Source organism: Macaca fascicularis, chromosome 19, assembly GCF_037993035.2.
Source record: "Macaca fascicularis isolate 582-1 chromosome 19, T2T-MFA8v1.1".
Taxonomy (NCBI): domain Eukaryota; kingdom Metazoa; phylum Chordata; class Mammalia; order Primates; family Cercopithecidae; genus Macaca; species Macaca fascicularis.
This window is the reverse complement of record NC_088393.1, coordinates 53,310,348-53,335,531: the sequence shown is the minus strand read 5'-3', so window position 1 is coordinate 53,335,531 and position 25,184 is coordinate 53,310,348. Positions and strand designations below refer to the sequence as shown.

Here is a 25,184-nt window from a genome sequence, read left to right as displayed (position 1 = left end):
GGGTGGAAGGGGGATTGGAAGTTGATGTTTGTTTTTTTTTTTTTTTGAGAAGAAGTCTCACTCTTATCGCCCAGGCTAGAGTGTAGTGGCAGGATCTCGGCTCACTGTAACCACTGCCTCCTGGGTTCAAGCAATTCTCCTGCCTCAGCCTCCTGAGTATCTGGGATTACAGGTGCCTGCCACTACGCCTGGTTAATTTTTGTATTTCATTGTGGAGACAGGGTTTCGCCATGTTGCCCAGTGGTCTTGAACTCCTGCGCTCAGGTGATCTGACTGCCTCAGCCTCCCAAAGTGCTAGGATTACAGGCATGAGCCACCGCGCCCAGCCTGAAAGGTGACTGCTAAAGGTTGTGAATTTTCTTTTTTGGGGTAATGAAAATGTTCTGAAATCACTCATCATTATAGATGTACAATTCTGTAAATATGTTAAAGCCATTGAATTGTGCACTTTTTAATTTACTCTTTGAGGTGAGGTCTCGCTCTGTCACCCAGGCTGGAGTGCAATGGCGCGATCACGGCTCACCATGACCTCGATCTCCTAGGTTCAAGTGGTCTTCCTACCTCAGCCTTCCAAGTAGCTGGGACCACAGGTGTACACTACCACACCTAATTTTTAATTTCTCGGGGGGCAAGGGGACAGAGTCTCGCTTTGTGGCCCAGGCTGGAGTGCAGTGGCATGATCTTGGCTCACTGCAACCTCCACCTGCCAGGTTCAAGCAATTCTCTGCCTCAGTCTCCCAACTAGCTGGGACTACAGGTGCCCGCCACCATACCTGGCTTTTTTTGTATTTTTAGTAGAGATGGGGTTTCACCATCTTGGCCAGGCTGGTCTTGAACTCCTGACCTCGTGATCCGCCCACCTCGGCCTCCTAAAGTGCTGGGATTACAGGCATGAGCCACCGCGTCTGGCCAATGTTTAATTTTTTGTAGAGACGGGGTCTTGCTTTGTTGCCTAGGCTGGTCTAGAACTCCTGGGCTCAAGCAATCCTCCTGCCTCAGCCTCCCAAAGTGCTGGGATTACAGGTGTGAGCCACTGTGCCCGGCCTGAATTGCGCACTTTAAATGGGTATGTTGTTTGGGATATGAATTTTAACCTTAATAAAGCCATTAAAAAAAATAGCAGAGAGGGTTAAAATTTGAGGAGTGTGTGGGTTAAAGGACCTCTTGGAAGTTTCTATATATAATGGGTGCTGATGGTGGGTGTATCCATTTTTTTTCTTTTTTTAATTTTTTTGAGACGAGGTCTCTCTGTTGCCCAGGCTGAAGTGCGGTGGTGTGATCTCGGTTCACTGCAACCTCGGCCTCCCAGTTTCAAGCAATTCTCCTGCTTCAGCCTCCCGCGTAGCTGGGATTATAGGCACGCACCAACACGCCCAGCTAATTTTGTATTTTTAGTAGAGACAGGGTTTCATCATGTTGGCCAGGCCAGTCTCAAACTCCCAACCTCAGGTGATCCGCCCACCTTGGCCTCCCCAAGGAATTACAGACGTGAGCCACCGTGCCTGGCCCAGATTTAAACTCAGACTCTCTCTTAATTTTCTGCAGCAGATGAAATGTCTGTCAGACATTTCAGCAGAATGTGGGGTATAATCAGCTGTCTACCCAGCCCTCTTCCACTAGGAAGAGCCTCCTTCACTTCAGCGTGGAGGCAAAGCCAGAGGGCAGGCTCTCAGCAGCCACTTTGTACAATGTGTCCTCCTGTGCCCCAGTTACAGTGGATTAATTCAAACTGGACTCTGATATCAGAGCTTCATCCTGGACCAAAGAGATTCCAGCTGCCATTTGGTCTGGTCTCTAAGGCAAGAAATCGGGGACGAGGTGCAGTGGCTTACACCTATAGTTCCAGCACTTTGGGAGGCTGAGGTGGGCAGATCATGAGGTCAGGAGTACAAGAGCAGCCTGGCCAATGTGGTGAAACCCTTCTCTACTAAAAATACAAAAATTAGCCAGGTGTGGTGGCAGATGCCTGTAATCCCGTCTACTCAGGAGCCTGAGGCACAAGAATCGCTTGAACCGGGGAGGCAGAGGTTGCAGTGAGCCAAGATCACGACACCGCACTCCAGCCTGGGATACAGAGTGAGACTCTGTCTCAAAAAAAAAAAAAAAAAAAAAAAAAAAAAGAAAAAAAAAGGCTGGGCATGGTGACTCACACCTGTAATCCCAGCACTTTGGGAGGCTGAGGGTGCATCATGAGGTCAGGAGTTCAAGACCAGCCTGGCCAACATGGTGAAACCCTGTCTCTACACTGAAAACACAAAAATTGGCTGGGTACGATGGCAGGCACCTATAATCCCAGCTACTCCAAGAGGCTGAGGCAGGAGAATCGCTTGAACCCGGGCGGCAAAGGTTGCAGTGAGCCGAGATCACACCACTGCACTCCAGCCTGGGCGACAGAGTGAGACTCCATCTCAAAAAAAAAAAAAAAAAAAAAATCGGGCAGCTAGGAGATCAGGAAAAAAGATAGGATGAGATAAGTAAGAGACAAAGGAAAAACCACACAAGCAGAGAGGAAGCAGGACAGAGAGTGTCTGCTCTGGGTCTGGCTGCTTTTCCGGTTTTAATCCCTTCCTGAGCCTGGCTGTGCACTCCTGCCTCCAAGTTCCGTGCAATGCCCTGTGTCTTTGTAAGACATTCTTCCCTCTCTGCAGGTAGCTCCAGTGGGCTTCTGTGGCTTGCCAATCAGAGAACCCTGATATAACTGTAAGTCTGGGCCTTGGGGAGGAGGAGGAGGGCGCGTGAGGGCGTGGGGTTGATACTCACAGAAATCGCTATGCCTGCGCTGACGGTGGTAGGTGGAAGAGGAACTCCGTTGCCCTTTGCTGTGGCTGGTGCCTTTGCTGGAACTTGTTCCATTGGTGGTGTCGCTGGGCGCCCGCACCCGTGCCAGGGCCAGCCCTGGGGCGCCCCGGTCCCCACCCTCCTGTGAGAGGATGACAGATGAGGCTCTTCTGCACCCCAAGTCCCTCCACCCAGGCATCATGCATTCCCAAGGGCCCCTGGCGCCCTCTGACCTCAGTCTTCCTGCCCAGCAGGAGGTAGGTGGCGGTCACTTCGTTGTACTTCTGGCTGGTCAAGGCCTCTTTGATTTCTTCCCGTGTGTAGCCCATACCCACCATCACCTCTGGGAAGCGGGGATGGAGAGAAGGTTCAGACTTCCGGAAACTTTAACTTCTACTCATTTCTTTTTTTTTTTTTTTTTTGAGATGGGGTGTCACTCTGTCATCCAGGCTGGAGTGCAGTGGCACAATCACAGCTCACTGCAGCCTCGGCCTCCCCAGGCTCAGCTGATCCTCCCACCTCGGTTTTTGTATTTTTAGTAGAGACAGGGTTTTGCTATGTTATCCAGGGTGGTCTGAAATTCCCGGGCGCAAGCAATCCACCCACCTGGGCCTCCCAAAGTGCTGGGATTACAGGCATAAGCCACTGCACCTGACCCACTTCCACCCATCTCCGTATCATTCAGCGGTGTCTGCTCTTTGACCTGTCCAGTATCCATCCTCAAGGCCTTCCCAACAGCATGCTGATTTCCTCTGAAAGAACATTCTTGGCCAGGCGCGGTGGCTCACGCCTGTAATTCCAGCACTTTGGGAGGCCGAGGCAGGCAGATTACGAGGTCAGGGGATCTGGACCATCCTGGCTAACACAGTGAAACCCCATCTCTACTAAAAATATGAAAAAATTAGCCAGGTGTGGTGGTGGGCGCCTGTAGTCCCGGCTACTCGGGAGGCTGAGGCAGGAGAATGGGGTGAAACCAGGAGGCAGAGCTTGCAGTGAGCCAAGATCCTGCCACTGCACTGTAGCCTGGGCGACAAAGTGAGACTCTGTCTCAAAAAAAAAAAAAAAAAAGAAAGAAAGAAAGAACATTCTTTCCGCTCAGATGATGTGGATGGCCCCCCTGCTCCAACCCTAAGGCAGGCAGATAACCCAGGTCTGGCTAATTAGTGTGTTCTACACCCAAAGCCACACTGACTGGTTCATTGCAGGCATGTGACCCAGATCTGCTTGCCTCCTGGGGTGATAGCAGCCTGGGAAAAAGCTACCATAGAAAACATTCCCCAAAACTGTCTCTGAGCACCTGGATTCAACTGTGCCTGAAGGCTGCATACTCTATTCATTTTAGTTATGTGACAGAATAAATTATCACTATTAGGTTAAACCATACAAAATTGGTGGTACTGACAACTTTAAACCAATAAAATGGCAATTTCAAATGGTTCAACTTTTTGTTGTGTTCAACCTATTAATATAATTAGGTTGATGCAAAAGTAATTCTGGATTTTGCCATTTAATGGTAAATAGCGTAATTATTATTATTATTATTTTAGATGGAATTTTGCTTGTTGCCCAGGGTGGAGTGCAGCAGCGTGATCTCAGCTCACTGCAACCGCTGCCTCCCGGATTCAAGCAATTCTCATGCCTCAGCCTCCAGAGGAGCTGGGATTATGGGTGCCCGCTACCACACTCATCTAATTTTTGTATTCTTAGTAGAGACGAGGTTTCATCATGTTGGCCAGGCCAGTCTCGAACTCCTGACCTCAGGTGATCTGGCAACCTCAGCCTCCCAAAGTGCTGAGATTATAGGCGTGAGTCACTGCGCCTGGCCTTTTTTCCTTTTTTTGAGACAGGGTCTCACCCTGTCGCCTGGAGTACAGTGGCATGATCATAGCTCACTACAGCCTCAAATTGTTGGGCTCAAGGGATCCTCCTACCTCAGCTTCCTGAGTAGCTAAGACTACAAGTGCACACCACCACAACTGGCTTTTTATTTTTATTTTTTTGTACAGACAGGGTCTCCCTGTGTTGGCCAGGCTGGTCTCCAACTCCTGAGCTCAAGTGATTCTCCTACCTCGACCTCCCAAAGAGCTGGGATTACAGGCATGAGCCACCTCGCCTGGTCTCTTTTTATGGTTTTTTTTTTTTTTTTTTTTTTGAGACGGAGTCTTGCTCTGTCGCCCAGGCTGGAGTGCAGTGGCCGGATCTCAGCTCACTGCAAGCTCTGCCTCCCAGGTTCACGCCATTCTCCTGACTCAGCCTCCCGAGTAGCTGGGACTACAGGCGCCCGCCACCTCGCCCGGCTAGTTTTTTGTATTTTTTAGTAGAGACGGGGTTTCACCGTGTTCGCCAGGATGGTCTCGATCTCCTGACCTCATGACTCGCCCGTCTCGGCCTCCCAAAGTGCTGGGATTACAGGCTTGAGCCACCGCGCCCGGCCTTTATGTCTTAATATCAAAGTGAACACGGGCCAGGTGCAGTGGCTCACACCTGTGATCCCGGCAATTTGGGAGGCTGAGGTAGGCAGATCACCTGAAGTCAGGAGTTAGAGACTAGCATGGCCAACATGGCAAAACCCTGTCTCTACTAAAAATAACAAAAATTAGCTGGGCATGGTGGCAGGTGCCTGTGGACACAGCTACTTGGGAGGCTGAGGAACAAGAATCTCCTGATTCTGGGAGGTGGAGGTTGCAGTGAGCTGAGATTGAGCCACTGCACTCCATCCTGGGTGACAGGACGGCTCTCCCTGACCCTCACCGATTCTCTTGGTGTCCCCGAAGTCCTCCTCGGGCTCTGTGTATGGCTTCAATTCCTCACCCTCATAGCCGATGTTGATCCATTTGTCTTTCATGATTTGCTGCAGGCATCAGGAGCAGGGAAGGCGGAAGACAGGTGTCAGAAGGAATCATACAGCTTCCCACCTCCCAGAGGCCCCCAGGTGGGGCTACCTGCCCTGCCCCAAACCTCCGAGGCCTAACACCCAGTATTGTGGGCCTCCTAAGAGATAGCGCCTCCTGGGCCTCCCTCTCCCCCGCGTCCCCTGCCGGAGCCTCCTGATGCCACCCTCCCTCCTCCGCATCATCTGGGTCCCTGGCACCCTGTAATCATCCTAGGAGCTCATTAGCTAATTACTGGCATGGCGGGGAGTGGGTGAGCCTGTCGGGGGGGTGGCGTCAGGACAGGCCCGGGAGCTTTTCCCTGGACGGCCTGTCTACCCCCACTCACCAGCGGCAGATCTTAGGTGGGCACGGGAGAGGAAAAGTGTGTCAAGAAGGCTTTTGTGGGTGGGGGCAGGCAGAGTTTAGGGGAGTCAGGAGACAAGAAGGGCCCCCGCTGGCTGTGAGGCTGGGCTCACCTCGAGAGTACAGCGTTTAGCTGGGTTCAGCACCAAAAATCTCCGCAGAATGCTCTCACAGTCTGTTGACATGTAGAAAGGGACCCGGTACTTCCCTCTGAGGACTCGCTCCCGCAGCTCCTGCAGGGAGGGGGTTACTGGAGGAGGGGGGTCTGCCTCGCCCCCCCACCTATTACACACACACACGTGTGCGCACGCACACACATACACGCACTGTGACACACACATACACACACACATACACACACACTACGCACGCACACACACGTGTGCACACGTACATACACACATGGCACATACGCACACGCACACACATATACACACACTCACACATACACTCACACACACACACAGACACACACACACATGCGTATGCGCGCGCGCACACACACCTTTGTCCCAGCCCCTTTGATAGAAGTGACAGAAGCTCTGAGTCCCAGCTCTTGACAAGGCAGGCAAAACCCCATTCCTCTCTCCTGACCTCAGTTCCCTATCCATAAAATGGGAACACCATACGGACCCTGCAATTAAAAAAAAAAAATTCTTGGCCAGGCGTGGAGGCCAAGACGGGAGGATCGCTTGAGCCCAGGAGTTCAAGAACAGCCTGGGCAACACAGGGAGACCTCATCTCTACAAAAAATAAAAAATGACCTGAGCATGGTGGTGCACACCTGTAATCCAAACATTTTGGGAGGCCGAGGGAGGGGGATCACTTGAACCCAGGAGTTCAAGACCAGCCTGAACAACCAGTCTGTCTCTACAAAAAAACAAAAAACAAACAAACAAACAAAAAACTTAAGCTACATAACTTTTCATTCAGAGGAAAACTTGCAGAGAAAGTTTATTCTCTGGCCAGGCACGGTGGCTCACACCTGTAATCCCAGCACTTTGGGAGGCAGAGATGGGTAGATGGCCTGAGGTCAGGAGTTTGAGACCAGCCTGGCTAACATGGTGAAACCCTATCTCCACCAAAAATACAAAAATTAGCTGGGTGTGGTGGTGGCTGCCTGTATTCCCAGCTAGTTGGGAGGCTGAGGCACGATAATTGCTTAAACTCTCAGGAGGTGGAGGTTGCAGTGAGTTGAGATCACGCCACTGCACTCCAGCCTGGGTGACAGGGCAAGATTCCGTCTCAAAAAAAAAAAAAAAAAAGGAAGTTTATTCTCTAAGTCAGGTAAGAGGGAAGTAGGTAAGTGAGTCAGCCACTGGGGCCTCATTCTCCCTGTCTGTGAAAGGGATTACAGGACCCACTCCACATGCTTGCTGCCAGGGTACAAGTGAGTTAAAAATATCTGTAAAAATGTGGCCAGGTGCCGTGGCTCACGCCTGTAATTCCAACACTTTGGGAGGCTAAGGCAGGTGGATCACCTGAGGTCAGGAGATTGAGACCAGCCTGGCCAACATGGCGAAACCCCATCTCTACTTAAAAAAAAAAAAAAAATGAGCCAGGTGTGGTAGCGGAAGCCTGTAATCCCAGCTACGTGGGAGGCTGAGGCAGGAGAATCACTTGAACCCAGGAGGCAGAGGTTGCAGTGAGCCGAGATCGCGCCACTGCACTCCAGCCTGGGAGACAGAGCAAGACTCCGTCTCAAAAAAAAAAAAAAAAATCTGTAAAATGCTTACCACATGCCTGTCCCAGAGTCAGCGGTATGTAAATACGAGATTCACTCAAGGGCAAGGAGAAGATCCTACTGCCCCTCCTGCCTTCCCATCTCTCCCCTCCCCAAGCCATGCCTGTTGTCCAAAGACATACTCCTCAAGGCCATTCATGGATTTATCTGATGGCTTTCTCTTTAAGGGCCATTTATGAGAGGCCCTACCAAAGCTGTGAAAAATCAGATAAATCCATGGCTTGGCAGACCAGGGGGAGCTCTTTCCATCTGAATAAAAAACGGCAACAGCCAGGCGTGGTGGCTCATGCCTATAATCCCAGCACTTTGGGAGGCCGAGGGGGGAAGATCGCTTGAGCCCGCAAGTTCGAGACCAGCCTGGGCAACACAGTGAGACTCCGTCTCTACAAAAATTACAAAAATTAGCCAGGTGTGGTGGTATATGCCTGTGGTCCTAGCTACTCGGGAGGCTGAAGCAGGAGGATTGCTTGAGCCTGGGAGGTTGAGGTTGCACCAAGCAGTGACTGCACCACTGCACTCCAGCCTGGGTGACTGAGACCTTGTCTCAAAAAACAAAAACAAACAAAAAAACGGAGGGAGGCAGAAAACCGGTAGGAATGAAGTGAGCGTGGGGGGTGAACAGGACTCTTTTGGGACAGGGTCTCTGCTGGGGCATTCTCCTAAAATGGCTGAAAGATGCCCATGCCTGGGGAGCCTCTGCAGATCATAAAGGGCTATTAATATTTAATGTGAATCACTTTCAGGACACTTACCCCTTAGCAGGCAGTGTTCTAAGTGCTTTATGCATATTACATCAATTTTCACAACACCGCGAAGCCCAGTTATAATGCCCACTTTCCAGACGAGGAGGTTGAGGCCCGGAGGGGTTTGGTCACTTGTCCCAGAATTGCACAGCCAAAAAGTGGCAGGGCCTTGGTTCTGGAGCCTGTGCTGTGTGACCACCATGCCACACTGCCTGTCATGTGATGGAGAGCAGCAGCCATCAGGCCACCACTGCCATCTCCAGCGCAGCTCCCAAGCATGATGCTGTGGCCAGATGCCAAGCTCCAGCGAAGGGCTTAACATATGCAGATGGGCTGTAAGCAGACGCTTTTTTTTTTTTTTTTTTTTTTTAAAAAGAGACAGGCTCTTGCTTTGTCACCCAAGCTGGATGCAGTGGTGTGATCATAGTTTGCTGTAGCCTGGAACTCCTGGGCTCAAGCAATTCTCCCACCTCAGCATCCCAAGCAGCTGGGACTACAGGCATGCACCACAATGCCCGGCTAATTAAAAAAAATTTTTCTTTTTGTAGAGATGGGGTCTTGAAATGTTGCCCATGCTGGTGTCAAACTCTTTTTATTTTTTTGAGATGGAGTCTTGCTCTGTCGTCCAGGCTGGAGTGCAGAGGTGCAATCTCGGCTCACTGGAGCCTCTGCCTCCTAGATTCAAGTGATTCTCCTGCCTCAGTCTCCCGAGTAGCTGGGACTACAGGCGTGCGCCACCACACCTGGCTACTTTTTGTATTTTTAGTAGAGACGGGGTTTCACCACGTTGGCCAGGCTGGTCTCGAACTATTGACCTCCAGTGATCTGCCCGCCTCGGCCACCCAAGGTGCTGGGATTACAGGCGTGAGCCACCACACCTGTCCCGAATACTCTTAATGTCTTCATCTTATAGGTGGGGAAATTGAGGTTCAGAAAAGGACATGTCCAAGATCACTCAGAAAGGAAATGACAGAGCTAGAACCTGCCTCTTCTCAGCTGTGTGCCTCCTTTGCCCAGCAAGGCCAGGAGTGCCTGGTGGGAACACCAGGAAGGCAGAAAGTGACAAGGGCGCCGGGCGCGGTGGCTCAAGCCTGTAATCCCAGCACTTTGGGAGGCTGAGACAGGCGGATCACGAGGTCAGGAGATCGAGACCGTCCTGGCTAACACGGTGAAACCCCGTCTCTACTAAAAAAATACAAAAAAACTAGCTGGGCGAGGTGGTGGGCGCCTGTAGTCCCAGCTACTTGGGAGGCTGAGGCAGGAGAATGGCGGGAACCCGGGAGGCGGAGCTTGCAGTGAGTTGAGATCCGGCCACTGCACTCCAGCCTGGGCGACAGAGCGAGACTCCGCCTCAAAAAAAAAAAAAAAAAAAAAAAGAAAGTGACAAGGGCCTGGGGCAGGTGAGACACTGGCCTGGCCCTTCAAAAAGGTCTCTTAGCTTCATGCTTGAGGCTCAGAAAAATTACTCTGTGACAGCCCCTCCCTACCCCAGGCTTCAGCTATGGCCGGAGTGTCAGAGGCTTTTTTGTTTGTTTGTTTGTTTTGTTTTTTTGAGACAGAGTCTTGCTCTGTCGTCCAGGCTGGAGTGCAGTGGTGTGATCTCAGCTCACTACAACCTCTGCCTCCCTGGTTCAAGTGATTCTCCTGCCTCAGCCTCCCAAGTAGCTAGGATTACAGGTGTGCGCCACCACGCCCGGCTAATTTTTGTGTTTTTAGTAGAGACAGGATTTTACCACGTTGGCCAGGCTGGTCTTGAACTCCTGACCTCAGGTGATCCGCCTGCCTCAGCCTCTCAAAGTGGTGAGATTACAGGTGTGAGCCACTGCGCCCAGCCAGGAGGCTGTCTTGAATGAGCACTTTGCATCCCAGATCTCAGCCAGTCCTTAAAAATCACTGCCACAAGGTTGGTATCATCTTTTTTTTTTTTGAGATAGAGTCTTGCTCTGTCGCCTAGGCTGGAGTGCGGTGGCACCATCTCGGCTCACTGCAAGCTCCGCCTCCTGGGTTCACGCCATTCTCTGGCCTCAGCCTCCTGAGTAGCTGGGATTACAGGCACACGCCACCACGCCCAGCTTATTTTTTGTATTTTTAGTAGAGATGGGGTTTCACCGTGTTAGCCAGGATGGTCTCGATCTCCTGACCTCATGATCCGCCCGCCTCAGCCTCCCAAAGTGCTGGGATTACAGGCGTGAGCCACCGCGCCCAGCCTACGGGGTTGGTATCTTTATGATCCTCACTGAACAGCAGGTGAGACTGAGGCTTAGAGGGGTTGGCTACTTGGCCAAGGCCACTGTGAAGAAGGGACTCCCTCCTCTTCATCACTGAGGGCTCTGATTTGATGGTCTGTCCCCTGCAAGTATTTCCCTGACTTTCCAATTTCAGATCACAGTACGTGCTCCTCATGGACCACGCAGAGCAGGGCAGAGCGTCCCAGCTGCAGAATTCCTGCCCCAGTGCATCCCAGATTCCAATCGAGAGGAAACACCAGGCAACCCAAATTGAGGGACGTTCTGCAAAATTAACTGGCCTGAACTAATCGATAATGTCAATGTCACGAAAGACAAAAGAGAGGCTGAGAACTGTTCCGGATGAAAGGAGACACAAGAGATGGCGCAGCTAAATGCAACTCGGGGACCCGAGTGGATCCCTGACTGGGAAAAAAAAAATAGCTGCCAAAGATATTCGTGGGATGATGGATGAAATCTGAGTATGGGCCATGGGGTAGAGGCCAGGATTATACCACTGTTGTATTTCCTGTATGTCACCATCAACAGGAAAATGCCCCTGGTCTCAGGAGATAACCCGCTGTCGCCTTTAGGGATAAAAGGACACAGTGTCTGCAACTGTCAAATGTCTCATCAATACCAATGACGGCAGCAAAGATCATGTGCAAATACAGACAGATACAGCAAATGTGGACACAGGCCAGCGATTGTGAAGCTCCTGAAACATACCATGTGTTATTCGCTCTATTGTTGCAACTATTCCATAGATTGGCAATGGTTCAAAACAAAAAGTTCAAAGGAAAAAAAAAAATAAAGCAAGCAACAACTCAGCCCACACCTCCCACCCCCTTACAACATTCCCCCCACCCCGCATAGCACTGGCCAGCATCTGATATCGTATCTAGTTCGCGTATTTGTTTTGTTAGCTGCCTGGCTCCAGTAGGAATGTTAGTCTGAGAAGACAGGAATTGTTTTGTTTGCACAATTCGATGGTTTTTAGTATACGCACGGAGTTGTACAATCATTACTACATTCAATTTTATTTATTTTTTTGAGACAGAGTGTCGCTCTGTCACCCAGGCTGGAGTGCAATGGCGTGATCTCGACTCACTGCAACCTCCGCCTCCCGGGTTCAAGCAATTCTCCTGCCTCGGCCTCCCGAGTAGCTGGGATTACAGGCCCCCGCCACCATGCCCAGTTAATTTTTGTATTTTTAGAAGAGATGGGGTTTCACCATGTTGGCCAGGCTGGTCTCAAACTCCTGACCTCAAGTGATCCACCCGCCTCAGCCTCCCAAAGTGCTGGGACTACAGGTGTGAGCCACCAGGCCGGCCGCTACATTCAATTTTAGAACATTTTTCAGCCCCTCAAAAGAAACCCTGTACCCTTTAGCAATCAGCCTCCAAATCGCTTCTCCCCACCAGCCTCAGGCAACCAGTAATCCACTTTCTGTCTCTATGGATTTGCCTATTGTGGACATTTCACATTAATGGAATCATACACTCTGTGACCTTACATGACTGGCTTCTGTCACTTAGCACAATGTTTTCAAGGTTCACCCACAGCGTAGCATATACGAGGGCAGGGTTTTTTTTGTTTGTTTGTTTTTTTTTTTTTTTGAGACGGAGTCTCGCTCTGTCGCCCAGGCTGGAGTGCAGTGGCGCGATCTCGGCTCACTGCAAGCTCCGCCTCCCGGGTTCACACCATTCTCCTGCCTCAGCCTCCCGAGTAGCTGGGACTACAGGCGCCCACAACCGCGCCCGGCTAATTTTTTGTATTTTTAGTAGAGACGGGGTTTCACCGTGGTCTTGATCTCCGAGGGCAGGGTTTTTTTGTTTGTTTTTAAATTTCTTTTTGGAGACAGGGTCTCCCTGTGTCACCCAGGTTGGAGGGCAGTGGCATGATCTCAACTCACTGCAGTCTTCATCTCCCAGGCTCAAGTGATCCTCCCACATCAGCCTCCCAAGTAGCTGGGACTACAGGCGTGCGCCATTATGCCCGGTTAATTTTCGTATTTTTGTAGAGACAGCGTCTCCCTATGTTGCCCAGGCTGGTCTCGAACTCCCAGGCTCAAGTGATCCTCCTGCCTCTGCCTCCCAAAGTGCTGGGATTACAGGCATGAGCCACCGCACCCAGCCAAGCGGGAGTTTTTGTTCTCGCCTTACATGCAAAGCCCAAGACAGAGCCTGACACAGAGAAGTGGGCCATAAATATTAGCTCAGTGAATGGATGAGTCAGGATTTGAACTCAAGCCTGTTGGCTGCAAAGATCATGCCCTTAACCCCAGCATGGCACAGTCCATTCGGCCGGCCTCACTGCAGAGGGGACTTGAATCCTGCCTGTCCCGTCTTCCCATGGGAACTCAGGCCAGTCCCACCACTGAGGCCCTCTGCAGGGGAGGTGTGTGGGGGATGGGGGCCTGACTGTTGGGAGGGGCTGACACCGCCACACCCAGCCCTGCCTGGTACCTTGAGGTTGTGCCCGTCGAAGGGCAGGGAGCCGCTGACGAGGGTGTACAGGATGACTCCCAGGCTCCAGATGTCCACCTCCGGCCCGTCGTACTTCTTGCCCTGAAACAGCTCCGGGGCAGCGTATGGGGGGCTCCCACAGAACGTGTCCAGCTTTGAGCCCAGCGTGAACTCGTTGCTGAAGCCAAAGTCAGCGATCTTGATGTTGGCCTCGGCGTCCAGCAAGAGGTTCTCAGCCTGCGGGGAGAGGAGGAGAGGGACTCGAGGCCAAAGCCCTTCGTGGACGTGGGAGGCGGACAGGAGCACAGGCTCTAGGGTTGGCCCACAGGGATCAATTCTTGGGCCTGTCCCTTACTCTCTGCCTGACCTTAGGTAGTGACTTTACCTCACTGAGCCTCAGTTTCCTCATCCATAGAATGGGGATAATCTTAGTCCCTACTTCATAGAGTAGTTTGAGAATTATGAGTTAATCCGCATAGAAAACCTAGACGGGCTGGGCATGGTGGCTCACCCCTGTAATCCCAGCACTTTGGGAGGCTGAGGTGGGTGGATCACCTGAGGTCGGGAGTTCAAGACCAGCCTGACCAACATGGAGAAATCTCGTCTCTACTAAAAATACAAAATTAGCTGGGCATGGTGGCGCATGCCTGTAATCCCAACTACTCAGGAGGCTGAGGCAGAAGAATCGCTTGAACCCGGGAGGCGGAGGTTGCGGTGAGCCGAGATCACGCCATTGCAAAAAAAAAGAAAGAAAAGCTAAAACAGTATTTCATACCCAGTGAACACTATGGAATATCACTATTACCCCGTGTGGTCTGCAGAGCTGGGGGTCTTCAGGTAATCTCCTGCCCCTCTTGGAGCCTCAGGTTACCCAGCAGAAACAAAATGAGGCCTGACTGCTCAAGACCCAGGAAAATGAAAGCAATAATTTAATCCTGGTTGCATACCTACCATGCACTGGGCTCTGTTGACTATCAATTATAACAGTGTCCATCTGCATAATGTGAAGGTGAAACTACAGACTCTTGGAGAATTCCCGCTGCAAATCCCAGCTCCACCACTTACTCGCTGTGGGACTTTAGATAGGTTACCAGACCTCTCTGTGCCTCAGTTTCCTTGTATGTAAACCGAGGGTGATCCCGACACCTGCCTCAACCACTGTTGTGGGTTTAAGTGTAAAGTGCTCACAGCAGCCCCAAGAACGCAGTCAGTGATCAGTAAACATTTCCTGGCCGGACGCTGTGGCTCATGCCTGTAATCTCAGCACTTTGGGAGGCCAAGGCAGGCAGATCTCCTGAGGTCAGGAGTTCGAGACTAGCTTGGGCAACATGGTGAAACCCCGTCTCTACTAAAAATACAAAAATTAGCTAGGTGTAGTGGCGGGCGCCTGTAATCCCAGCAACTCGCGAGGCCGAAGCAGGAGAATCGTGTGAGCTGAGACTGCATCACTGTACTCCAGCCTGGGCAACACAGCGAGACTCCATCTCAAAAATAAATAAATAAATAAACGTTCTGTATTGTTATAAAGTTTTGTCTATTTTTTTGTGGCATGCAGTCTTACAATTGCCATTTCACAGGGGAGGAAACAGAGGCTCAGGGAGGCCACACCTCATGCCCATTGCAAGAAAGCAGCAGAACTAGAATCTAAACAAAGCCACCCATTTCCACAGTGCGTGGAGGAAGAAGCCTCCAGCCTTCTGACTACAAACAGACGCACAGTTCCACCTTTCAAAATGTTACCCGCGTCTGGTCCATCCCAACTGCGGTCCTTCCCTCGCCCAGGTCACCAGCATCCCTGGCTTCCTCCCAGGTCTCCCTATGTCTCCTGGTTTATTTCTGGACCACACTTCCCCAGCTCCTGCCCCAGTAAAGGCCCAAACCCTACAAAGACACACCAGAGAGCTCCTCCCCAAACCTGAATCTAATAGCATCTGCCTTGCTCAGGGCATATATATATATATACTTTTTTGTTTCTTTTTGAGATGGCGTCTCATTCTGTCACCCAGGCTGGAGTGCAGTGGCACAATCTCGGCTCACTGTAACCTCTGCCTCCTGGGTTCACGTGATTCTCCTGCCTCAGCCTCCCAAGTAGCTGGGACTACAGGTGCGTACCACCACCCCCGGCTATTTTTTTTTTATTTTGCTTGAGGTGAGGTGATCCGCCCTCATTTTTTTTCCTGCCATTTGAGGCTCCACAATCCAGCCCCAAGGTCACATTTGGGTTGGTCCCCTTGGTTGGTACCCCCGGTGTACTAAAAGGACCCCAAACTTCGTGTTAGCTGCTTTGGGGACCCTCCACCAGGGGGCGTACGACCTCCTGGTTAATCATGGAAGCCTCGAAGGTGCTGCCTCCAGGGCTGTGTGGAGGGACACCCTGGCCTAGCAGAAGGAAGTCAAGAGAAGGTTAGCACTTCAACCTCTACAGCAATTTGTTTTTTGTTTTCATTTTTTATTATTTTTCTTTTTTTCAGATGCACTTTCTGCTTTTGAATTTTTTGTTGTTGTTTTTAGAGATAGGGTTTTGCTCTGTCACCCAGGTTGGAGTGTAGTGGTGCAGTCATGGCTCCCTGCAGCCTCAACCTCCTGGGCTCAAGGGATCCTCCTGCCTTAGCCTCCTGAGTAGTTGAGACTACAGGCATACGACCTAATTTTTTTCTGTTTTTTTTTTTTTTTTGAGATGGAGTCTTGCTATGTTGTCCAGGCTGGAGTGCACTGGCATGATCTCAGCTCACTGCAACCTCCACCTCCTAGGTTCAAGCAATTCTCATGCCTCAGCCTCTCAAGCAGCTGGAATTACAGGCACACGCCACGACGCCCAGCTAATTTTTGTATTTTTAGTAGAGATGGAGTTTTACCATGTTGCCCAGGTTGGTCTTGCACTCCTGGCCTCAAGTGATCTACCTGCCTAGGCCTCCCAAAGTGCTGAGACAGGTGTGAGCCACTGCGCCCAGCTAAGCTAATTTTTTACAATTATTTTTTGTAGAGATGGGGTTTTGCTGTGTTGCCCAGGCTGTTCTAGAATTTCTGGGCTCAAGCAATCCTCCCACCTCAGCCTCCCAAAGTGCTGGGATTGCAGGTATGAGACTGCACCTGGTCATGCATAGGAATTCGACTGTGGAATTTTGCGTCTTTAGAATCTGACAATAGCTTTTAAAATGGGGTTTGTGGCTGGGTGCAGTGGCTCACGCCTGTAATCCCAGCACTCTGGGAGGCCAAGGCGGGCGGATCACCTGAGGTCAGCAGTTCGAGACCAGCCTGGCCAACATGGTGAAATCCTGTCTTTACTAAAAATACAAAAATTAGTGGTGGTGCCCATCTGTAGTCTCAGCAACTCAGAAAGCTGAGGCAGGAGGATCACTTGAGCCCAGGAGTTCAAGACCAGCCTGGGCAATGGAGTGAGACCCCCATCTCTACAAAAAAATTAGAAATTAGCCAGGCTTGGTGGCTCACACCTGTGGTCCCAGCTACTCAGGAGGCTGAGATGGGAGGACTGCTTGAGCCCAAGAGGTCGAGGCTACAGTGAACTGTGATGGAACTATCACACGTCAGCATGGGCAAGAAAAAAACATAACGAAACAGCAAAAGCAACCCAGTCCTTCCTCACAGATAGTTCCAGCAGCACTTCCTTAAAGCACTTAGGATGCCATCTAGCACACAGGTACTCACAAAACCACAGTCAAGACAATGGGATTTGAGCCAACCAAACATTCAGCCACCTGGTCTTGGAGCAGGAGGCCAGAGACATGCAGTGGAAGGTATGGAATGGGGACCCTGGGGCCACAGGTACTTGAGGAGGCTGCCCGGCTCAGCTCCTACAGGCAGCTGGGCTGGAGCCCTGCTGAGTCCCTTCCGGCCTGGTACTGGCCAAAGTGGTTTTTCTCTCAAAGTCCCTCCTGGGACTGGGCGCAGTGGCTCACATCTGTAATTCCAGCACTTTGGGAGGCTGAGGCAGGTGGATCACGAGGTCAGGAGTTCAAGACCAGCCTGGCCAACAAGGTGAAACCCTGTCTCTACTAAAAATACGAAAATTAGCCGGATGAGGTGACAGGCACCTGTGATCCCAGCTACTCGGGAGGCTGAGGCAGGAGAATCGCCTGAACCCGGGAGGCAGAGGTTGCAGCCAGCTGAGATGGGGCCACTACACTCCAACCTAGGCAACAGTGTGAGACTCTGTATCAAAAATAAAAATAAAAACAAAGCCTCTTCTCAAGTTCATAGAAACAAAGCCCCTTCTCAAGTTCTCAGATACCCTGCAGGCAGAGTGACTCTGGGGCTCTGCAACCTAAATCCTCCAGGAGTCCTGAACGTCCTAAGGTCAGAGAATGCCAAGGTCCCAAAGGCTCTGAGAGCGACAAACCCCTTATCACGTCCCAGCGTCCTTATCCAACAGCCCTGTAGCATCCAGGGCCGTTCTGGGACACTTTGTTTCTCCCCGCTTTGTTCACTCCCCCTGTCCCCTCCTCCTCATCCGCTCCCCCATCTGCTGGCCTTGTTTCTGCCACAAAAGCTTGGGAAAGGGTCAAGGGGGTGCTGGGTGCGGAGGGAGGAGCAGGAGGAGAAAAGGGCTGGGGGAATTTGCTGGAGACCACAGGAGCCATGGAGGGGTGGGGGCAGGGAGAAGTCTGAGGGCTGAGCTGGGGTCCCCGAGATCACAGCAGGGCGGGGGCTTACCTTCAGGTCCCTGTGTACAATGTTTTTCTGGTGACAATAGTGCACAGCCGAAACGATCTGGGAGGGAGGGGGAAGGTTGGTTATTTGTGGCTCCTGAAACCCTCAGCCTCCCTCAGTGGACTGTGAAACCACTCACAACCGAGCCCCAGGCCTCCCCAAGGCACAGCCTGAGACCTGAGGCCTTGCACCCCAATTCAGTCCCAGCAAGAGGTGCCCGTGGAATCTGGGCAGACACACGCCTCCCACAGGACACCCCCATGCCCAGGGATGTCGGAACCAAGGCATGGGCACCAGCCTCTCTTGACCTTCACATCTGGAAGTTCCCATGAGGATATCCCGTACCTGTAGATAGACACGCTACCCCAACTCACCAGGGCTTACGGCCCTTGAGTTCAGGACAGCTGTGTCAAGGCAGCTAGACAGTCCCCAAGAGACACCCTCACACCGGCACATCTGCTTACCCCTCACGCCCCGGCACCCTCACACCTGCATCTCCTCTTACCCCACACACCTTGGCACCTTCACACCAGCACATCTACTTACCCCTCATGCCTGGACACCCTCACACGCGCATCTCCTCTTACCCCACACCTGGCACCTTCACACCAGCACATCTACTTACCCCTCATGCCTGGACACCCTCACATGCGCATCTTCTCTTACCCCACACCTGGGCACCCTCACACCTGCACGTCCTCTTACCCTACACCTGGGCACCCTCACACCTGCATCTCCTCTTACCCCACACACCTTGGCACCCTCTAACCCACATCTCCTCTTACCCCACACACCTGGGCACCCTCTAACCCACATCTCCTCTTACCCCACACACCTGGGCACCCTCACACCTATATCTCCTCTTACCCCACACACCTGGGCACCCTCAAACCTGTATCTCCTCTTACCCCACACACCTGGGCACCCTCTAACCCACATCTCCTCTTACCCCACACACCTGGGCACCCTCTAACCCACATCTCCTGTTACCCCACACACCTGGGCACCCTCTAACCCACATCTCCTCTTACCCCACACACCTGGGCACCCTCACGCCTGCATGTCCTCTTACCCCCCACACCTGGCCCCCTCCCACACTCTTATACACCTGGGTGTCTTCACTACCACACACCTGGAAACCCATACATCTGGGCACTCACACACCCGGGCACCCACATACCGGCATGCCCTAGTACCTACAAACTTACACAACCACCCCTCGGCCCTTTCTTGCCCATCTACCTGGGGTGCCCTACACCCTCTTCCCCACACACCTACATACCTGGACACCCACATACCTACTGCCCACACATCTTCTGAATCACACTCTGGCACACTCACACCTGGCACCCTGGCACCTTCGTGCCCCCTCACCCACACACCTACGCACTGGGCACACCCACATGCCCCACACAAGAAACACCTGCCCACCGGGGCGCCTTCATGCCCAAACATCCTCTCACCCACCCAAAGGGGCACCTGCAAACCTACATCCGGATGCCCTCACATCGGGACGACTGCATGCCCAGCACACCCAGCTCTGCACCTTCACCCCTGCCCAGACTTAGGCCCCGCCCCCAGGTTGCTGGACAGCCTAGACCATGCCCAGCTCTCGGACACCCTTCCCAGGGACCCAGGCACCCCGTCAGCCCCACCCTCAGCCCTGCCCCAACCTGTCGGAACTTGGCTCGAGCTTCCTTCTCCTTCATGCGGCCATGCGACACGAGGTAGTCAAACACTTCTCCTGCAGGGCAGAGGCCGAGCGGGGTCAGGATCAGGTGCAGGGGCAGGGGGAGGCAGCACAGGGGCAGGGTGGAGAGGGTGGGCAGCTCACCGGCACTTGCATACTCCATCACCAGGTACAGCGTCTTCTCAGTCTCAATCACCTCGAAGAGCTTCACTACAATGGTTGGGAACAGTGTAGGGGGTTAGGGAGAAAGAGCCCCTCCTAACCTGTACTTGGTAACTATGCAAAAGGCCAACCATAATACCCACCCACCCCCAACTCAAAAACACTCAATGGCTCCCTACTGACAGCAAGATCTTCTAAACTCCTCACCCACCTCTACCACCCTTTTTGTTTTGTTTTGTTTTGTTTTTTGTAGACGGAGTTTTGCTCTTGTTGCCCAGGCTGGAGTGCAATGGCGCATCTCTGCTCACTACAACCTCTGCCTCCCGAGTAGCTGGGATTACAGGCACGCACCACCATGCCCGGCTAATTTTGTATTTTTAGTAGAGACGGGGTTTCTCCATGTTGGTCAGGCGGGTCTCAAACTCCCGACCTCAAGTGATCTGCCTGCCTCGGCTTCCCAAAGTGCTGGGATTACAGACGTAAGCCACCGCGCCCAGCCACCCTTTCCACTTTCTCTCTCACAAGAATGTCGGCTCCATGAGGCCAGAGATTTGTCTTGTTTTCTTCCCTGCTGTGTCCCCAGGGTCCGGCACATAGCAGCCACTCAATCAACAGTTACTGAGTAAATGAATGAATGCTGCAGCCACATCCACGCGGAGCTAAACTCCGCTTCTCTCACTAAAGACCCCTCTCTCCCCGCTCTGCCCAGTGATAATGACAGTGAGGATGCTGATGCTGGTGGAAATAATCGGACCAAGTCCCATAGCTCAGCCCAAACTAAGCATTTTAGACGCATGATCTTTGTCAATCCTCACAATGACCTGGTAATAGGCCCTCTTATCATCCCTACTCCAGAAAAGAAAATAGCTCAAGGAGGTTAAGTGACTTGCCCAAGGTCACACAGCAGTGATGCAACTATGAGAAACCAGGTCTCTAACTCTTTTTTTTTTTTTTTTTGAGACAAAGTCTCGCTTTATTGCCCAGGCCGGGGTGCAGTGGTGTGATCTCGGCTCACTGCAACCTCTGCCTCCTGGGCTCAAGCAATTCTGCCTCGGTCTCCCAAGTAGCTGGGATTACAGGCATCCACCACCACACCCTGCTCATTTTTGTATTTTTAGTAGAGAGGGTTTCACCATGTTGGTCAGACTGGTGTCGAACTCCTGACCTCAAGTGATCCACCAGCCTTGGCCTCCCAAAGTGCTGGGATTCCAGGAGCGAGCCACTGCGCCTGGCGGGTCTCCAACTATTCTAACCACTGCCACCACCCCCAACTCCTTTGCAAGTGTCCGGCTGGTGGCCTGCCCCTGCACCCGTTCCCTCCTCACCGATGTTGGGGTGGTTTAGGCCCTTCATGATGCGGACTTCTCGGAACAGCTGGGTGTGGCCAGAAAGGAAGACAGAGGAGAGTGAGGGTGGGTGGCTTGGGGGATCCTTTCCCCAGCCGGGCCCCCGCAGGAGGGGTCAGGTGGGTCACCCGGCTGTCCCGGAAGCCTGGCTCCTGCTCTCCCCCATCTTCCCAGCCTCACCTTCTGCAGGCTGCTGGGATTCAGCTGGGTTTTGTCGATGATCTTGATGGCAACCTAGAGAGGGAGGAAAGGAGGAGGGAAGGTCAAGGTACCACAGGCCCCACTGGGCGTGGTGGCTCAGGCCTGTAATCCCAGCATTTTTTGGAGGACCAAGGCGGGAGTATCACTTGAGGCCAGGAGTTCGAGACCAGTCTGGTCAACGTGATGAAACCCTGTCTCTCCTAAAAATACAAAAATTAGTCGGGTGTGGTAGCGGGCGCCTGTAATCCCAGCTACTCGGGAGGCTGTGGTGGAAGAATCGCTTGAGCCTGGGAGGTGGAGGTTGCAGTGAGCCAAGATGGCGCCACTGCACTCCAGCCTGGCCCAGCTCAGATCACCCTAGGATATCCTTCCCTTGCCCCCTCTCCCGGAAGAGCCCTCACTCTGGGCCATACCCAGTGGATGGGGAACTTGGGGACTCAGGGCCTTTGCACAAGCTGTCCTCACTGTCTCCACTGCCACCCTCACTTCTGCAGAGAAATATCCTTATTCCACAGCAGGGCCTGGCTGACGCTCCAGAGCTGCCTGAGGGGATGTGGGCATGGCCAAGACCTTGAGGGGATCCCTTTGTAAGGGCACCGCAGATCACTCGCCCATCACATCTTTGTTTTGAACAAAAGGACAGTGGAATAAATAACAACTGGCTAACACGTACTAAGTCCTCACTCTACCAGGCCTATGTGCTTTACTAATGAGAACTCTTAATCCTCACAACCACCTGTGAGGTAAGTGCTAGGATTATCCCTCCCATTCTCCACACCCACCCCCTCTTTTGTTTGTTTGGAGGCAGAGTCTTGCTCTGTTGCCCAGGCTAGAGTACAGTGGTGTTACAGTGGTGTCATCATAGCTCACTGCAACCTTGATCTCCTGGGCTCAAGCGATCCTCCCACCTCAGCCTCCCAAGTAGCTGGGACCACAGGCACGTGCCACCAACACTTGGCTAACAGGATTATCCTCATTTTACCAACAGAGAAACTGAGGCACAGAGCTGTTGAGTCACTTGGCCAAAGTTATATGGATAGTAAACTGTAGTAAGTTGTGGGCCAGATTTGAATTTACGCAGCACGATGGAATCTACCTTTTAAACACAACTTTTAAAACAGCTTTGAGATACATCATGGGAAGGAAATCAGAATGTCACTGAACTCTCCTTATACTTCTTTTGCAGTGAAACTTTTTTTTTTTTTTTTGAGATAGAGTTTCCCTCTTGTTGCTCAGGCTGGAGCACAATGGTGCCATCTTGGCTCACAGCAACCTCCACCTCCCAGGCTCAAGGGATTTTCCTGCCTCAGCCTCCCGAGTAGCTGGGATTCCAGGCATGCGTCACCACACACAGCTAATTTTGTATTTTTAGTAGAGACAGGGTTTCTCCATGTTGGCCAAGCTGGTTTTTTTTTCTTTTTTTTTGAGACGGAGTCTTGCTCTGTCGCCCAGGCTGGAGTGCAGTGGCCGGATCTCAGCTCACTGCAAGCTCCGCCTCCCAGGTTCAGGCCATTCTCCTGCCTCAGCCTCCCGAGTAGCTGGGACTACAGGCGCCCGCCGCCTCACCCGGCTAGTTTTTTGTATTTTTTAGTAGAGACGGGGTTTCACCGTGTTAGCCAGGATGGTCTCGATCTCCTGACCTTGTGATCTGCCCGTCTCGGCCTCCCAAAGTGCTGGGATTACAGGCTTGAGCCACCGCGCCCGGCCTGGCCAAGCTGGTCTTGAACTCCCGTCCTCAGGTGATCCGCCCACCTCAGCCTCCGAAAGTGCTGGGAATACAGGCATGAACCACCGCACCCGGTCTGCAGTGAAACTTTCATTTTATTTTTAAAACAGAGATGGGGCCAGGTCCCTCTCAGAAACCCCTGGAACCAGATCCACATACAGGGAACCATGTGTTCTTCATGGAAGAGGGGGCCCCTTAGCTTTCCTCATATTCTCACGAATGGGTTTTTAAAAATTTTATCAAACACTTTTTATGCCAGTATTGAGACGATCATATGGTTTCTCTCCTTTAATCTGAGAATGTGGTGAAGTACATGAATAAATTGTCAAAGGGAAAAGAACTTTGCATTCCTAAGATAAAGCCAGCTTCATCATCACACAGTTTTCTTTAATTGATTTGCCAGGTTCTGTTTGTTAATATTTTGTATAAGATTTTTGTACCTATGTTCACCAGACTGGCCAGTAATTTTGTTTCTTGTCTGGTTTTGCTCTTAAGGACAAACTGGCACCTAAAAACCTATCGGGCAGTGAAGTTCTTTCTTTAGTCTCTGGAAGAACTGGCATAAAATGTGAACATCCGGTAGAATTTGCCCGTAAGACCATCGGGGCTTGGTGTCTTTTGCGTGTATGGTGTAGACAGTGTGAGGGAAGGAGAGAGTCCATCCAAGGCAGGATAATTCATTCCAATCATTTCTCTAAAACTGAAGGAGGGGTGGGGAAATCATGAAATCATCCACCATTCTTTTTCCTCTAAGTGAGTTAGAGACCTCGTATCTAGGCTGCAAAGCCTGTGTGGGCCCTTTTCGCAATGTCGCCATACTCAGCACAGATGCCTGCTCTGAAAGAGGAGGTGGGGAGAGTGAGGCTGTGTGTAACTGAGAATACAACATAAATAAACCTGCTGTGTTCTCCAGATCACAGGAAGATTTCAAGGAACCAAAGTTTACCCTTAAAACAGACAGGCAGCTCAGGTTTATTTAACTTTACTTTTCATTTTTAATTTATTTACTATTTATTTTTGAGATGGAGTCTTGCTCTGTCACTCAGGCTGGAGTGCAGAGGCATAATCTCAGCTCACTGCGGCCTCCGCCTCCTGGGTTCCAGTGATTCTCCTGCCTCAGCCTCCCAGGTAGTTGGGATTACAGGCACGCACCACCGCGCCTGGCTAATTTTTGTATTTTTTTTTTTTTTAGTAAAGATGGGGTTTTGCCATCTTGGCCAGGCTGGTCTTGAACTCCTGACCTCAGGTGATCCACCTGCCTCAGCCTCCCAAAGTGCTGGGTTTATAGGCATGAGCCACTGCACCTGGCCTTTTTTTTTTTTTTTTTTTTTTTTTTTTGAGACAGAGTCTCACTCTTGTTGCCCAGGCTGGAATACAGTGGCGCGATCTTGGCTCATTGAAACTTCTGCCTCTGCCTCCTGGGCTCAAGCAATTCTCCTGCCTCAGTCTCCCAAGTAGCTGAGATTAGAGGGGCCTGCCATCACGCCCAGCTAATCTTTATATTTTTAGTAGAGACAGGGTTTTACCATGTTAGCCAGGCTGGTCTTGAACTCCTGATCTCAGGTGATCCACCCGTCTCGGTCTCCCAAAGTGCTGGGATTATAGGCATGCGCCACCACGCCCAGCTAATTTTTGTATTTTTAGTAGAGACAGGGTTTCACCATGTTGGTCAGGCTGGTCTTAAACTCCTGACCTCAAGCAATCCACCTGCCTCAGCTTCCCAAAGTACTGGGATTACAGGCGTGAGCCACCGTGCCCAGCCCTCTTTTATTTTTATTTTTTGAGATAAGGTCTCACTCTGTTACCCAGGCTGGAGTGCAGTGGTGAGGTCACACCTCACCGCAGCTTCAAACTCCTGAGCTCAAGTGATCCTCCGGCCTCAGCCTCCCAAGTAGCTGGGACCACAGGCACGCATCACTGCACCCAGCTAATTTTTAAAAAATTTTATTTATTTTTCAGTAGAGACAAAGTCTTGCTATGTTGCCCAGTCTGGTCTCAAACTCCTGAGCTCAAGCAATCCTCCTACCTTGGCCTCTCAAAGTGCTGGGATTACAGGTGTGAGCCAACGCATCCAGCCACAGCTCAGGTTTATCTACAAAAGCCGCATGCATCCTTAGCAATGCACACATTGGACTGCCTGTGATCTGAGATCTCCCGGCAATTTCAGGGATACCTGAAATGGGTTCTCTTTTCCCAC

At 51.6% G+C, this 25,184-nt stretch overlaps 1 protein-coding gene across 3 annotated transcripts in view; it reads right to left on the bottom strand.

Moving 5' to 3' along the window:
* Window positions 1–25,184, bottom strand: part of MARK4 (microtubule affinity regulating kinase 4) — a 54,214-nt gene that overhangs the window by 20,606 nt on the left and 8,424 nt on the right. For 2 of the 3 annotated variants that reach the window (XM_005589572.4, XM_005589571.4), the window contains exons 3-12: window positions 21,241–21,294; window positions 21,040–21,088; window positions 19,697–19,762; window positions 19,536–19,606; window positions 17,866–17,922; window positions 13,195–13,431; window positions 6,128–6,247; window positions 5,530–5,629; window positions 3,012–3,121; window positions 2,761–2,920 (exon numbers count right to left, since the gene is read on the bottom strand). In XM_005589572.4, the coding sequence (XP_005589629.1) occupies window positions 2,761–2,920; window positions 3,012–3,121; window positions 5,530–5,629; window positions 6,128–6,247; window positions 13,195–13,431; window positions 17,866–17,922; window positions 19,536–19,606; window positions 19,697–19,762; window positions 21,040–21,088; window positions 21,241–21,294 (1,024 nt within the window). The remainder of the gene's footprint in view (window positions 1–2,760; window positions 2,921–3,011; window positions 3,122–5,529; window positions 5,630–6,127; window positions 6,248–13,194; window positions 13,432–17,865; window positions 17,923–19,535; window positions 19,607–19,696; window positions 19,763–21,039; window positions 21,089–21,240; window positions 21,295–25,184) is intronic. The other variant, XM_074023878.1, reaches the window with a different exon arrangement.